The following is a 15,609-nucleotide window of genomic DNA, read 5'->3' as shown; positions in this document are numbered from 1 at the left end:
ATCTCTAGAGCACTGTCAGTACGAGCGTAGTGTTCGGGGACGGTGGTCATTGAGAGAGGCAGTGAATTGGTTGCGCGAAATCTCGACACGACAAGTGGTTTTTAAAGAAATTTTCTTTGTTCTCGTCTTTAACGTACAGTTCTCATACAACTTATTTGCACGATTGGTGTCGATTTCGTGGACTGTTCGTCACGTTTGGTCTGTGTTAAATACCAAAAAGTCTGTAGGGTTATGCGACGTTAAAGCATAAACGACCGGAAGTGACCCCCGTCGGGGGTGGTAGTAGTGGATCTCTGTCGGCAGCAAATGAATGATGCTCAAATTTGTAACGCACAAATTAAAGACGCACAGCATCGACGATCATCGAAGACCTTTATCGAAGGTAACGATTAGAAAACTAGTGGTTCGTAGTGATTTTGTATTTTGTAATCGATGTCACTATCTTTTGAGAAAACGATAAAATCAGTAACGCGACTACGAAACCCTTGCGGCGTGTTTCTCTACCTCTCACTTTCTCCCCTTCGTTTCTCACCACCCCGGTGAGAACAAAGGAACGCGCGTTTCCTCTATGTATGCATGACATTTCTCCTCCGTCGTGCGTACCTACTGCGCGCTCATCAGCTGATTACACCAAATTGTTTCACGCACAACGATACCATTGCACGGTGTCTATTTTTAATAGAGCATACTTACTATTACTAATACTACTACTACTATTACTACTACTACTACTACTACTACTACTACTACTACAGATACTACATACTATTACTGTCTCTCAAAACATCATAACCGCCGGTGTTGATAACGACCACTGCGGACACCGCCGCTGTACCACTATATTCACAGGCCATAGCCGGTTCAGGTTGTTGTTGCAGTCGTTGAAATTAGTGAAACAGCGTTAGAGGTGCGGTTATCTCGCTTCTCTCTAGTGCATATATTTTTTTCGTTTAGTCATTTTTTCCGACACATTGATTTTCTTTCTCAAATGACCTTTACTTCATCGTGTGTTCGTCTATTTGCTGTCACATGCGATTAAATAATCATTATCATCATAAATCGTGTTATTCAGGTATACTTGTCATTATTTTTATTGTTATGGATAATCGTATTGTTGTAATAATTACTATTTAAAAATTGTTGTAAGCGTCATGTGATGATCACATTTGACTCTAAGAATAACATTTTATTTGGTATAACGGTATATTAATTGTATAGTTGTTGCATCATAAAAAATTAAGTAAAGCATATGCAAAAATAATTTCAATTTGCTGAATTTATAGGGTCTAACAATTTTGAGTTAAACATATGAATGTTAACAAATCCAGATAGTTACTTTTTGTTTACTTATAATTTTATTAATGATTCTGTCATTTTGGTATTAATTTCATTGTTAAATTAGAAATTTCTCAGATCAATGATTGTTTAGTCAAATTTGTTTGATTATAGTAAATTTTTCAATGAATTACTGTGTGATGATCATATTATGTAATTATTAATACCAATATTTTAAGGAACATTTTGTTTCTTATTTATATTATGTTTTTAATCTTTACTTAAAAATAGTTATTTTATTTGAAAATCATGCTTGTTTTTGTATCAAGTGCTCTTATTAAACCTTTACACTATTAAAATATTCAAGTTATTTGTTAGTTTAATTTAATTAATAAAAAAACATGTGTTGTGTCACAAATCAAAAACGGTTAAATGCTCATCGCGTATCAACCTAAATGAATATAATAACATTTTTATATAAATATTAAAAAAAAAAATTCGATATAATGTAGATATTATTTTTTTCTAATAATTTGTCACAACTTTTAGGAATTATATTGTTTGCCATTTTAGAAAACTAGAACTATTTTCTAAATTAAATTCTTCCACTTTTAAATTATGTCTACATTATATGTATTAAAAAAAATAATTTACTCTACATATTATTTTGAAAATTCTAATAAAAATTTTATACATATAGTTATGTTTGCTTTTATGTTTTTGTAATGAATTTTAACAAAACAACTATAAATAATTAAGTATTAGTCATTTGTTTAAATAAAGATTTTGGATTCATGTACAAAAATATATATTTAAAATTTATTTTATTAATGGGGTTAACACCTATTAAAGTTTAGTTTAACTAATGAGTTATAAGATTATTAAAATATAATAAATTAATTTTGATCAAATATTTTATTTAACAATTTTCAGATAAAATCTATTGACCACGATTCTGGCACAGAGTCAGACGACGAGCACAGTCCAATTAGAGAATATAAAAGTTCAAAATATTGTGTACCTGAATCTATCAAATGTAAGTTACATAAGTTATTCTCTAGTTAATTAAATATATGAGTTGGTAAAATGAAAATATTTTACAATTGTAGTTAAAAAAATCTTATTAATGAAAAACCTATTATGCTAAATGTTTTGTAAATTTTTCTTATTATAAAATAAATACTTATGTTACTCATGACAAGTTAGGAAATATATTTTTCAAGTATTAACTATGAACCTTAGAATATTTTTAATATAAAAATATTCTAATCTAAGTTATAATATTCTATATTATAACTTAGAGATACTAAAGTAAAGAAAAATATTTGAACGAAACGTAATTTATAAAAGTTTAATAGAATTTTAATTTTTTAACGAGTATATCATTTGATTTCTGTAAGTATTTCTAAAAATAGAAATCTTCTATAGAAAATAATCAAAAGGTTAAGAGTAGTAAATTTTTAGCAATCATAAAATATAAGATTAATAGATTTCAGTAAGTAAGCCTTGCAACAACACTAACCGAACTTCTAATGTTTTGATTATTTAATTTTTTTACTAAAATATCAAATTTTATTTCAGATGTTTTTAATGATTGTAATTTTATGAACTATTATATAATTATATAAAATAATTTTGATATTGATTGCAAATTTCTTCTTTAGTATAGTAAAACTAATTTAATGATAAATTATTTTTGCTTGGTCATAATTGGTTCAAATTCAGTTTTCAATTTCCATTAATATGTTAATGTACTCATAAATTACTTCTGAATTAGTTTATGAGAATATATGTATATACACAAATATTTTTTTTATAAATCATAAGTGTATACTATCATTTACACTTTAGTACACCTTTGCAAATAAGGTTTTTGTGTAATATTGGATATGACACATACAGATACATAGTCACAAGGAAACTATACATAAAATTGAAAACAATTGTATAATGTTAAAACTTTAAATTCAATTTTTAGAAAAATATATGTTCTAATAATGTTTTAGAAATATGGAAATTTTAATTTTTGTTTATCTTGAGAAATAGATATATGTTAAAATCAATTCTATGTATTTATGATAAAGTTAATTTTTTCATTATTAATTTTGTATCATGATTAGTATTTAGTTGGTAAATGTAATTCTTCAAAACTTTTGAACTATTAGAGTTAAAAACTTTTACTACAAGAAAATGTATGTATAAGTTATGAAAATTAGATAAATCTAAATAATTTTAACATTGCTGTTTTTTTCTCGTATCATTCTGTTTAGAAGCACCAATAATATTACTTTTAATCCTGATGATTTATGATATTTTAATATAATATTTTCTTTACATTTTTTGTTTTGCTCTTTTACATTACAATTATAAATTTATAGCTTGTAATAGCAAAAAATAAGGCTACCACCTATTCTATTACCCAACAGCTTGAACATTTATTTTTTAATGGATAGGAGTATTAATTGTTTTTAATAGTTAACTATAAACATAATATGTTGAAAAACATGAGTAATTACAGTAAGAAACTGTTTTAGTAACATAATAATTATGTTACTAAAACATTCTCTTAATTTCAATTAATGAAACTAATAGATTTTTTATTATTTTTTTTTTTTTGTATAAAACCTTTTAAAAGTTGTTTTATTAATTTGAACAGTAATGGAGAACGTTGTTGAAGATATGGTAGGTGATATGGAACCAACTAGGTCTTCTAGTAGTGGTCATAGTAGTGTAGCTACACCTGGAGCATCTCCTTATTTCTTGGATTCTGCCTTACCTAGTGATTGTGATCAACATAGTTCTGAGGAGGAATTAGAAGTCATAAATAGTAATCCTGAAGTTTTACTGCAAGTAGAAGTACCTACTCCTGATCCGGATGAGGCGAATTCCTGTGGCGTACTAGATAATTCTGCAATTTCATTAGCTCGTAAGCGTTGTCGATCTGCCAGTGAGGCTGGTTGTGGAAATACTATAGCTGTTAGTTGGTCAGGTTCATCTGATGATGAAGTTCAAGGCCTTATGTCTACAAGACCAACACCTTTAAAATTTTGTGCCTCACCACCATCTCATGTACATAAACCAGGACAATGTACCATTTCCTCTTCTCCACCTTTAAAATTAGTACATTTGTCACCTAGGCAATCTGTATCACTTCCAAATACATCACCACGTAAACGTCATAGACAGAGGCATCATCCTACTCGAAATGTACAAAGACCTTGCTTAGACTTTGAAAAAATGCAACAGGTAAGACTGTTTAGAATTAATTTTATTTGTATGCATCTGAATATTGATAAATTATGAGTCGGACATGTTCGTTCACCTTATTAATAAAAATGTTATCTAACGAAAAAGGGTGATATTTCAGGGTTAAAGGTTAATATAACTATTAAAGGTAAACTGTACTTCAAGTTCGTGATATTATATTTTGTTGAGAAAAAAATTAAAAATCATATGTATAATTCTTATGGTTTTAAATCAGTTGTTAAAAATTTTTTTTTAATTAAAATTTTTAAGCTAAAATTGTTTATCTTTTTAATTTTAGAATTATATTTAATTTTTTAATGTTAAATAATAATTAGTTTTTTTTATTTTTTCGTTTATTATCTTGTTTTAATATTCATTTCTTACTAAAAATTATATAATCAATACAGTTTGCTTAATATAAGTTCACTTCAATTTTGGCACTAGTTAATTTTGATTACCGACTTTAAATAGATTTAAAGTAATTCGTAATTAAAAAAAATAAATTGATTAGATAAATGGTAAAACGAGGCCATTAGAAACTATCCACAAATAATCTGTAACCATGCTATCTACAATTATTTATTCATTTTATTATTAGTTTGTTAAATGCTGCATAATGATCTCTCTTTATACTTTTATAATATTTATTCACGGATTATTAAATTATTTTAAGTGATGTTTTGTTCTTTCCGACATAGCAAACATAGCCCGTTTAAAAGTTTGTTTCACTGCTATTGTACAAGATCATTAATTAAGATTCCAGTTTTGAAGACTGTCAAAGATCCAATAAAATTGTTATGTTGTAGTTTAAAAATAGCCGCATTTATTTTCTCGCTCTCCGTGTCGCGGAAATAGTATTGTTGTGTTTTGCATTCTTCTGTTAAACCTACGCGTTGCTACGTATGTCATTTAGTAACTAATGTCTTAATAGCCATTTTGTAGAATTCGCTGTGATTTTGACGTTACGTATACTGTTATTTTATGTAGTTGTTTTCTGTGCTGTTATGTTTACTCATATTAATTGCGGAACAAATATGATTGCGAAATTAAATAAATGTGATTATTAAAAAATAAGTTGGCCGCGATGTGTGTATATTCTTTCTCTCGCTAGATTTGTTATTTGATATTGAAACATTTTTGGACAATTGTGAGTAGGGAATACATTAAACAATGGTTTATTTCGCATAGGTTTCATTTTGAGTTTAGACTGTGATCCTCTGAAATTTACTATGTTTTAGTATGTGTATAGTAAATGACTAACACGTTCCACATGACCGTCACTATATATTACTACGTGAATGGAATGCACATCGACCATTTATTCTTATTTTTAGATTTATGCACAGTTATGCTTATAGATTTTTATTAGCAATTTATCGTTCTAGGATGATTGGTTTATTTTAGAATAGAATAGTCTTAATATGTATAGAATTTCAATAATTTTCAATTTATTTTATATGATTTTTTATTGCTAAGTTATATTAATTTCAGTTATACAGTGTAATATTTAACGGAAATTTGATGATTGTTCTGAAGTAGTGCAAACTAAACTCAATACTAACTAGTGTTGGTAAACATAACTATCGAACTATTCGAGAGTAATTAAAACTATTCAAAAGTACCTATTATTCGAATTGTATTAAAAACTATTCCACGATGATATTCTAATAGTTTTAAAAACTGTTTAGTATTTATATGGAATAAATACTAAACAGTTTAACTATGGAAGTTAATGCTAAAAAATTACTATTTGGTGGAATAAAAAATTTCCGAAAACGCACATCACTACTTACAACTGTAAATTATATCCCTAATTTTTAATCAAATAAATGTTCAATAGTTATGAGCTCATTAGTTATTAGTAATTCAAATTCATACAGAAACGTAAAACTTCATTTTTTACCTCTTTAATAACCCTAAGTTATCATGTGTAATAAAACCTTAGTTAACTGAATGACTGTTTAAACACAGATATCACATATATATTTAAAATAAAGTCAACATAATAAATGACACATCCGTATATTTAGTATTGTACTAGAAATTTAGTTTAAAATTCATATTTATAAATCCAAAAATTTTGGCTTTTAAATAATATCAATTAATTATTACACATATTATGTGCACATACGCATTATCGATATTTTAACTGTTCAGATAAATTATTTTGTTTTTATTAGTTGAAAATCGCAAATTATTTTTAATTATTGGAGACAATTAAATGTTCCCGATGAATTTACTGCTAAAGTACTAAAAAATATGTATTAATGCAATGAAATTGTTCATGATGAAAACAGTATTTGTTTCAAAGCTCAAAAAATTTGAAATCCCAATATTTGATATTCTTATCCTAATACCCAAATAGTATTGATCATATTTTGTAGCTATTAAATTGTATGACTATTTTCGTCACGTGTTTGTTAAAGAGAGTTCTAAAAATAATTTTTATTTGGAATTTTCGGTATCATATTGTAGTATTGTATATATAAAACTGTTAACCTGAAACGAGGTGTGCCAGGCTGACGCTTCGTTTATTGCATGACGATACGAACGTGCCCCTCAGAATGACTCATGTGTTTTGCCGTCGTGTTATTGCCAAAACGCCAACTATTATTTAGGTATACTCTGTTTTGTTTGTTAACATTAAAATGTCACTGTTGTTTTGTAATTTTTGCCATTAAAAATTTTATCAAGTGTGTCGGTGCTGTTGTCTATTGTTGGTAATTCAAAAAGCTGTACTAAAAATCAATAAGTCGTCATTAACGAAAAAAATGATGGTTTTGAGTTTATTATAGCTTTTGATTAAAAACGTGTTAGAAAACAACAATTCAATCTGTGCAAAATTTTCTCTTTCTAAAATGTTACTAAGGCAATTACATAGTATTCAATATGTTTTTAACACGTGTATATTTGTATGTATATTGTATCTACTAGAGTTTCTTGGGGTTATATTTTTCTTTGTGCACTTGTTCGTTCAGTAAAACGAGTTGGTGTGAGATGCAATCCATTTAAAGGTTTGCCAGAGTGTTGTTGAAGTAGCAGTGGGGAAGATGGCGGTGACAAAGAGAAACCCCTGCCGCTCGTTAAAAAAATTCAACATAAAATCTCGAGTCTCGAATATAATAAATATTATTATATGGTACTATTGGTTTAGTTCAGCTGTTATTTTTCTATATACAACTACACCAACGAAAAACTCATCATAACAAGTCTTATATTGCAGATTTATCTATTTAAATAAGTCTTCTCCGCATAAAGTTGCCATCCAAAAATATTTTATGTATAATAAATAACAATTACGTTTTTAAAGGGAAAAAAATCACTGACTTTAAGAATGTACTAAGTACGGAACGCTTTTTATTTACTATTTGTGATCTAACTCAATTACGGTTATTTAAAAACTTCAATGATTTCTTTGGTTTCTGCTTTTTTATTGGAATTTATTTTCATTAAATATAGACCGCTTTTACAATCTTTCCTGTGGGTAGTTATTGTGATAATTTATTACGCGTTATGCCCATTGTTTTTCAACGCGTCTCTCGACACATTTTGGGCGCTACGTTACGATAAGCGTGAGTGTGTGTAGTGAATCATTACTATATTGTGTTTATAACACGTAAAACTATGTTGGAAGTAAACAAGTCTCTCCGTTTTGAAGGTCACCTTTCCCGCTATTTTTATACAGTCGACCGATCTTGTATAATATTGTTGAAGGAACGCCATGGTGCTCATATTATGCGTGTGGTCTGGGCAAAGAATATATTAGGGTCTGGGTCGTGGAATTCTCCTAGTCCGCCTCTGCGTTATCACCAAACAAAACGACGTCTTAGTCGCCCCCTTCCCACTGTCATTCTCTTATGTTTTATATTCCTTCTCCTATCTCTAACCATACCGTCGTCAACCGTCCGCCCACTTGACACCCGCCGCCGTTAACTTCTGTCGTTCTCGCTCACGTATTTTCCTCTACTATTTTACTACTGCTGGGCAGCGTAGCGGCGGCTACTATAACGACCATTGCATTTATGTGTAATACCACCGCATCCGCCGTCATGGTTACCAACCGTTCATTCAATAATACTAATCTCAAACCATGGTCGTCCGTTCGTTGTTTTTTTATGTTTGTATATTTTTCTCTGTACGCTACCACCTCCGTTTACAACACAACAGAAAGTAAAAGCAACATTCCTTGAACGTCCATGTGCGTACATTTGGCTTTCTGTGTCCAATAGTGTGATCTATTTTTAATTGAAAACATAAAATGTTAAATAATGGGTAGTCGCATTATCAGTTCAGAAATATTTCGTTAATTTGCCACAATTTCATCAACTGTAAATATTAAGTATTTATATTAATAAAATTATTGGTAGAATATCGTGAGTGTTGAAATCAGAATTTGTTGAAAAAACTTTATTTAAAGTAGGCGATGGTTTCCAAGGAGGAGGCGCCCTTCCCCTAGATACGCCCCTGGTTAGAATTTTATGAATCATCGATTGAAGTTTAAAATGTATTTATACGAATTATATCACGTCGAGTTGTAATAAATTTGTGTGTCTAAAATTATTTATTATTGTAACATTTTTTCTTATCGTCGTTCAAGGAGAAAGACATTTGTCTGGATAACTTGCCTGCGTAAACATTTTACTAACCTGTTTATCCCCAACCCCCTCCCATTCAGTCTACAGTAACATCCGATCGTAGTATACTGTTGTACGTGCAAATATTATATGTGAATTAGTATAAACAAAAGAAGCATATCAAATGTTTTCAATCAACAAAAAGTACAGAAATTTATATTACACTATAGTGCTAACCACAATAAGAATAATAACTAGTATTTATAGCTTATTATTATTTTTTTTATTCGTTTCCACTTACACTTTGGCGGTATAATTTCAATATCTAGGCTTTGGCCTACGATTATGTGATTATTATATTGTTTTTATAGATTTTTTATCTTTTGAATGCATATGTTAACAGGGTCAGTCATGCATTTTTAATGTATTAAAATTACACATAAAACTACCAAAAAACTAGGGTTTAACTGTTGCGCGTTTTAAAGTGTTTATTTTATTATTGTTGGCAGTTCGGGAGTTATAGGCAAATACAATTTATTGGTTTCGACTTTCGCAAATACAAAGATATTTACGGGTTTCACTCAAATACATTTTATTACTCAAGTAGGAATATTCGCCATGTATCATTATATTCACGATATTGATTTGAGACCTAAACAGTCGACGTGCGGCGGTCCCCTTCTATGAAACAGAAATTTTTATTTTACAAATCACACGAATTTTTTTAAATTCTATTTATGATAAATGTTTCTGTATGCGTGGGTTTAGTATATTATTGCGCTGTATGATATGCCATTTTAAATAAATATTTAAATTATACTATCTGTAGAACTTCTTAATTACAAAAAAAATTTCTACACGAAATGTTCATATGGTTTTTTCCTCGCTATTTGAAGTTACAACGCTAAACACATCCGACAGTTGTTCAACTGCAGGCCAGACAATTATACAAACATTTTTTATTTATCATTATAAATATATAAGTACTATAAAGAAGAAGTTGTCAATCGTTGAATCACACGTGTAATGTAATAACATTGATAGTCCAACGACAATTTTGTGGAGGTAACACATTTTATATGTATATATAAAAAATTGTTACCCGTTAAAATTAATATTTTTTTACTTAGTAAATTTAATACAGTAATTTGCACTTTGTGTATTTAGTTCTGAAGCTTATAGCTAGTCAAGTTAATAATTAAGTATTAAAGTTGAAATTTATGCGTTTCGTAATGATTGAAATAATATCCATGTGTTCATTGATTTACACACTATTCATTGTACTTACAAATGACACATGTAATTAGTGTGTTGCAAACAAAAAAAACCTGTCAAGTATTTGAAGTATTACTTATTCAACATATGCTGGTGCTCATTGGTTAAGTATGTATGTATTGTGATAAACAAATTGTACATTATGTATTCTAATTACTTATTCACAGACAAGTAGTGTGTAATTAATTTCAAATTATAAATATTAATATATAAAAATATGTACAGTAACAAATTAACACCACATGTGCATACCGAGTTGGAATATATTTTTTTCTTAATATTTTCTTTTAACGTAGATTTCTTTTTTATAACTGTAAGTTGCTTTTTGTTACAAAAATAAAATTATCGCTTAATAATTTATGATAATACGAAAATAATCATTACAAGGTCTGTGTAGTTAGAAAATACCAACGTTCTATTTGTATTTAACTTTGCTACCTACACTACAACCTTTATGTCGATTATTAATAAATCTGACATGTTTAGCTCTTCCATCTGATATTCGAAAATATTACACATTTTATGTTTCATGATTGTGTAATTATAGCGATATAATTATAAGCTGTTATAGATATAATCACAGAAATTTCAAATAATATGCTATAACGCATTGCCGTACAATTTAAACGTGAATCGGGTACAATACCAATTAGTATAAAAGTTTCATAATTTACACTATTTATATTTACTGAATTTTCCAATATTTTGAATGACATAGTTTTTAGTTTTTGCTTATGTCCTTCGCAATTTCCTGTTATTTTATTGATTGTACAATTTCATTGTTTAACGAGAGTTTTTTTTTCGACCATCAGGTACCACACAAAATTGCAATCGGTATTACATTGATTTACCTATTCTGCGCATTATCAAATGATTATCTCTTGACTTATAGAATTACAGTAACAATAATTGTTACAGTAATTGTTTATAAAAATGCATATATGGCAATGATCGGTACAAGTGTTAAAGAGAAACATGAATAAAGTCTCTAATATTATTATCATTATTATCATAGTTATTTCATACAAGAAATAGATGACAACTCAATGTCAAAAATCAAATTCATATTTATACTCAAGTTATGTTTAGATTATTGAATAAAATAATTACTTTTGGTACTTTACGGTGCTTTTGGCACCCATTGATCAATGGTGTCTAATGACGTTTTGCTTTCCACGGCTATAAAGATGATCATTCTAAATATATGAATTAATTGCAAGGCTTACCGTTTACAGTTATATCCCAAATAAGTATAGCTGAACGTATTTAAATATTTATGAGAAAATGAAAACGTGCAATCGACCAATAAAAAGACTAGTGCTGTCGTGATCTAAAACTTTGATAGTGATCAGAAGGTGAACGATCGTTACGTTATTTTCAAAGATTGTTCTTGTTATATGCCTATTATATCGACCTAAACGTCGTGATCAAATGATAATAGGCTATTCATTAAATAATGTTATGCACAATCAAAACAACACATTAAGTGTAACTATAATTTTATTTTAAATACATTTCCTTAACATCAGAAACATTACACGGACCAGCCGACTTGTTTTTTTTATTACTGTTAATTATTCGGATGTTAAGATATGCGTACACATGTATTTTATACATTAAAAATACTTATTGTGTAACATCGTATTAGTATTTTCCTTGCATTTTTTTAAACATAAATTGTGTATTAATTTTTTTTTTGTTTACGTGTTAGTTTTTTAAGACTTCAAAATGTTGAAGAGTAAATATAATCTGTTATGATTTAAATTTTTTTACCAGAAAAAGTGTTGAATAAAATTTGCCATGCAAGCGTAATTGAGATGGCTGATTAATTACAATTAAGTCTGAGTAGACACGATATTTTACGTTTTGACCTTGCCATACAATTGGGCTTGCGTACAACTCGCTTGATTAATGATTTTTTTTTCTAACGAATCCAGTATACTTGGTTGTTATGTAAGGTTAATTATTGTGATGCACCCTTTCTTGCTTAAAAATTCATTTGATTAATATGCATTTCCTTAATTATGTAATAGAAACTGAGCGTTTTTATTTAAAGTATTTGTGTAATTTTTAAATAATTAATTCAATTTTTTTTCAGCTCAAAGCATTGTCAGCGACGACGTGGAGACATACCAGCAAAGATCATAGTGGTGAACTGTCCGTGTTTTGCTGGTGATCCATTTTTCCATTTGAAATCTGTTATTGATGTATTTTTCTTCTTATTAATTTATGTTAATATAGAAAGGCTGTAATAAAACTCATTTTGATCATTAAGTTTGCTACAACTTACTGTTCTTGGCCAATCTTTGTTTCTAATTTTTTATTTATTATTATTATATATTTTTGTTTATGTGCCACATATTTATAATTTTATTATACTGCACATGTGATGTAGTACTGTGGGTCCAATGTGGCCTGTGTCTAATTAATTTGATAACTTAAAATAAAACTGAGCCAGTTTATTATGATATTTTATTTATGTTTTTATGATAATTATTATTATGATTTTTATTAATTGTTTAGCTTCGCGTATTGCTAGTCTGTAACATTTACATAAAAAAGAAAACTAATTCTTACGTGTCTATGTTCAATGTTTATACTACTCAAACATTTTTGTCTCATTAAAACAATTGTATTTTAATATTTTTAGTCATTTAGTACCTATAAAAAACTCATATGTTATATTTAATTTGGCTATGCCTTATTTATTAAGTAACATTTACACAAGTGTCATAATTTTTTAAGTTCTAATACATAATATTAGAAGTATTTTTTTTAATCTTATTATTTATTTTAATGCAGCTTGGGTCTCATATTGTAACTTAAATATTATGATTTATTTTTTATTTATTACTATTTGTTATTAGCAGTAATTGTATAATCTATCACTTTAATGTGTGTACAAGTTTCCTGTTTTTTTTTTTTTAATTGATAATCGCTGTTCCGTATTATTGCTTGGGCAGTTATTGTTAAATAGAAAATGTGAGACAATATAATTATATAATTCATACAAATTTATCAAGGTTACATATTATAATGTTGGCCAGTATAAATATAAATTATTTAAGTGTATTTTATTTATAAAAACCAAATTTCGCGTATTTTTGTGAAAATTTAGAAACATGTGTTTGATGTGTTTACATATTAAACGAGTGAGATTATAAGTTCATTTAAGTGTTATTTTTACGTTTTTTATCATTTTATTTTCTAATTAACCTTCTTTATTCAATCATTTGATTGACTTTGATAAGAATTGCCTTTACTTTTTATTGGATTTTTAAAATTAATTAAATCATAATGAATACCTACTATAGTAAAATTTAAATATATCGCTTGTTTCCAATGTGAATATAATATTTTGCGATCAGTGACGTATCCTGGAGGACTATAAGGGTTAAATCTTCATTAGTCACTCTAAACAAATTTTTTAAGAAAAAAGTTACCAAAAAAAGTCGTTAATTTTTTTTTAAGTAATAGCCTTCATTTGAAAAATCTTTGATATCCCACTGTGTGTAACTGTATAAATTATACTGAATCCAATGGCGTATCCAAAAGAAGACTGAAAAAAAATCTAAAACCTCGCCAACATTTAAATGAAATAAGAATTTTTAATTGGGCTTTATCACTTAACATCTGGAAAAAATTGGGAAATCTAAGTGAAAATTTTATAATCTATACTCAATAGGGTGACCCTTAGCTACATGAGAGGTTTTTTTTTTTTTAATATTTGTAAGTGCCACCCCCTAGAATTATTCGAATACATGAAAAAATAAATTGTACAAAATTTGGAGACTATTGGTCAACTCTAAGACGTGCCCCAAGGGGGTTAAAAGTAACCCCCTAAGGGTGATTTTTTAGTTTTTTTTGTCTATCTCAAAAACTTTAGCTTTTGCGAAAAAGTTTATTTAGACTTTTTTGTAGGTATACAATTTTTCTATAAAAAGTATATTTACAAAAATTTTCAAAAAGTTCTTATTTAGCCCTAAAAAAATAAAAACGTATATGTTCTATTCTTACCATTAAAATTGTTAATTTATAAATCGTTCACTGTAAAAACATAAAAAAAATTAATGTAACCGTTGTTTTAAATTTAATTTTCTATACATTTTTAATTCGACATTTTTTCTATTATTTACTATTCAAAACCTACAATTTTTTAAATTTTAATTAAAAAAAAACGCATCAGAATAAAATTAATACCGTCTCAATTTCACTTGAAGCTAAAATAATGTTAACTTACAAATTTATATACAACCAGAAACTTTATAAACTTGTAATAAAAATAGATAATGAACGAATATTATTTAACTCTTTGATTGACAATTCAAATTAGCCCTGAAACAAAACAAATTTTCAAACAATAAATGGCCTTGGCTATCGAACGAGCATGATGGATTGGGCCAGGAGTTTTAAAATCAATTCTATGTAAAGGTGTTTCACCAAAAAATATTATGACCAATTCTAAAAGTCATCTCGAGGTTGGTATTTTTGTAATTGTTCAAAACTAAATTTCAAAATATCGTTTTTTTTTGTTTTTTATTTTTCTAAAATAACAGTATCTTCTATTCCACTTAAGTAATTTGTTTTATTTATATTTTGCCAAGACTTTTGGAATTTATTGAAAACATCTGGTTCAGATGACGTATTAAATTTTACTTCAAAAACACTTTTCAATATAATTTCATAAATGTGATTTCTGCATGGTAAGTATAAAATATCACACCCTAACATTTGCATGGAATTTATTTTAAAATTCCTGGCCCAATCCATCATGCTCGTTAGATGGCCAAGGCCATTTATTGTTTGAAAATTTTTTGGTTTCGGGGCCAATTTGAATTGTCAATCAAAGAGTTAAATATTCGTTCATTATATATTTTTATTACAAGTTTATATATTAAACAATGGTTTAGTGCACCAATACTGCATTAGCGCCAAATTTAGATTTACAATTTATTAAAAATATAATTGATTATGAACAAATAGATAAAGATATTTCTAAAGTAGTTTTAAAAAAAAATTTTGGGTCACTTATGGTACTTACTATCCGATTCGGCAGCATTGGCATTTTATGATGATGATTTATGTGAAGATACTAAAATTAAAATGGTAAACTCATTAAATAATCGGGAAGAAGATCCATGTACAAACAAACGTATAGTAGTAGGAATAAATGAAATTTATGATTTTAAAAATAAAAGTATAGATGATTTTATTTCAACTGAGTCAAAAAAAAAAAAAA

General features: G+C 27.7%; 1 protein-coding gene across 1 annotated transcript; it reads left to right on the top strand.

Moving 5' to 3' along the window:
- LOC126893507 (uncharacterized) lies at positions 1–13,539 on the top strand. The gene is made up of 4 exons (XM_050663797.1): positions 1–382; positions 2,209–2,311; positions 3,932–4,521; positions 12,469–13,539. The coding sequence occupies exons 1-4, from the start codon at positions 311–313 to the stop codon at positions 12,544–12,546; spliced, it is 843 nt and encodes a 280-aa protein (XP_050519754.1). The 5' UTR covers positions 1–310; the 3' UTR covers positions 12,547–13,539.
- Positions 13,540–15,609: the final 2,070 nt, after the last annotated feature.

The sequence above is a fragment of the Daktulosphaira vitifoliae genome, unplaced genomic scaffold, assembly GCF_025091365.1.
Source record: "Daktulosphaira vitifoliae isolate Bord-2020 unplaced genomic scaffold, ASM2509136v1 Scaffold_1, whole genome shotgun sequence".
NCBI lineage: Eukaryota > Metazoa > Arthropoda > Insecta > Hemiptera > Phylloxeridae > Daktulosphaira > Daktulosphaira vitifoliae.
The sequence above is the reverse complement of the archived record's forward strand: the minus strand, read 5'-3'. Positions and strand labels throughout refer to the sequence as shown.

Bases quoted from the DNA above. Each gene is read 5' to 3' on its own strand.
- LOC126893507 (XM_050663797.1), top strand. From the start codon at position 311: ATGATGCTCAAATTTGTAACGCACAAATTAAAGACGCACAGCATCGAC. The intron at 383-2,208 runs GTAACGATTAGA...AACAATTTTCAG, and splicing joins ATCGAAGACCTTTATCGAAG to ATAAAATCTATTGACCACGA. The intron at 2,312-3,931 runs GTAAGTTACATA...TAATTTGAACAG, and splicing joins TGTACCTGAATCTATCAAAT to TAATGGAGAACGTTGTTGAA.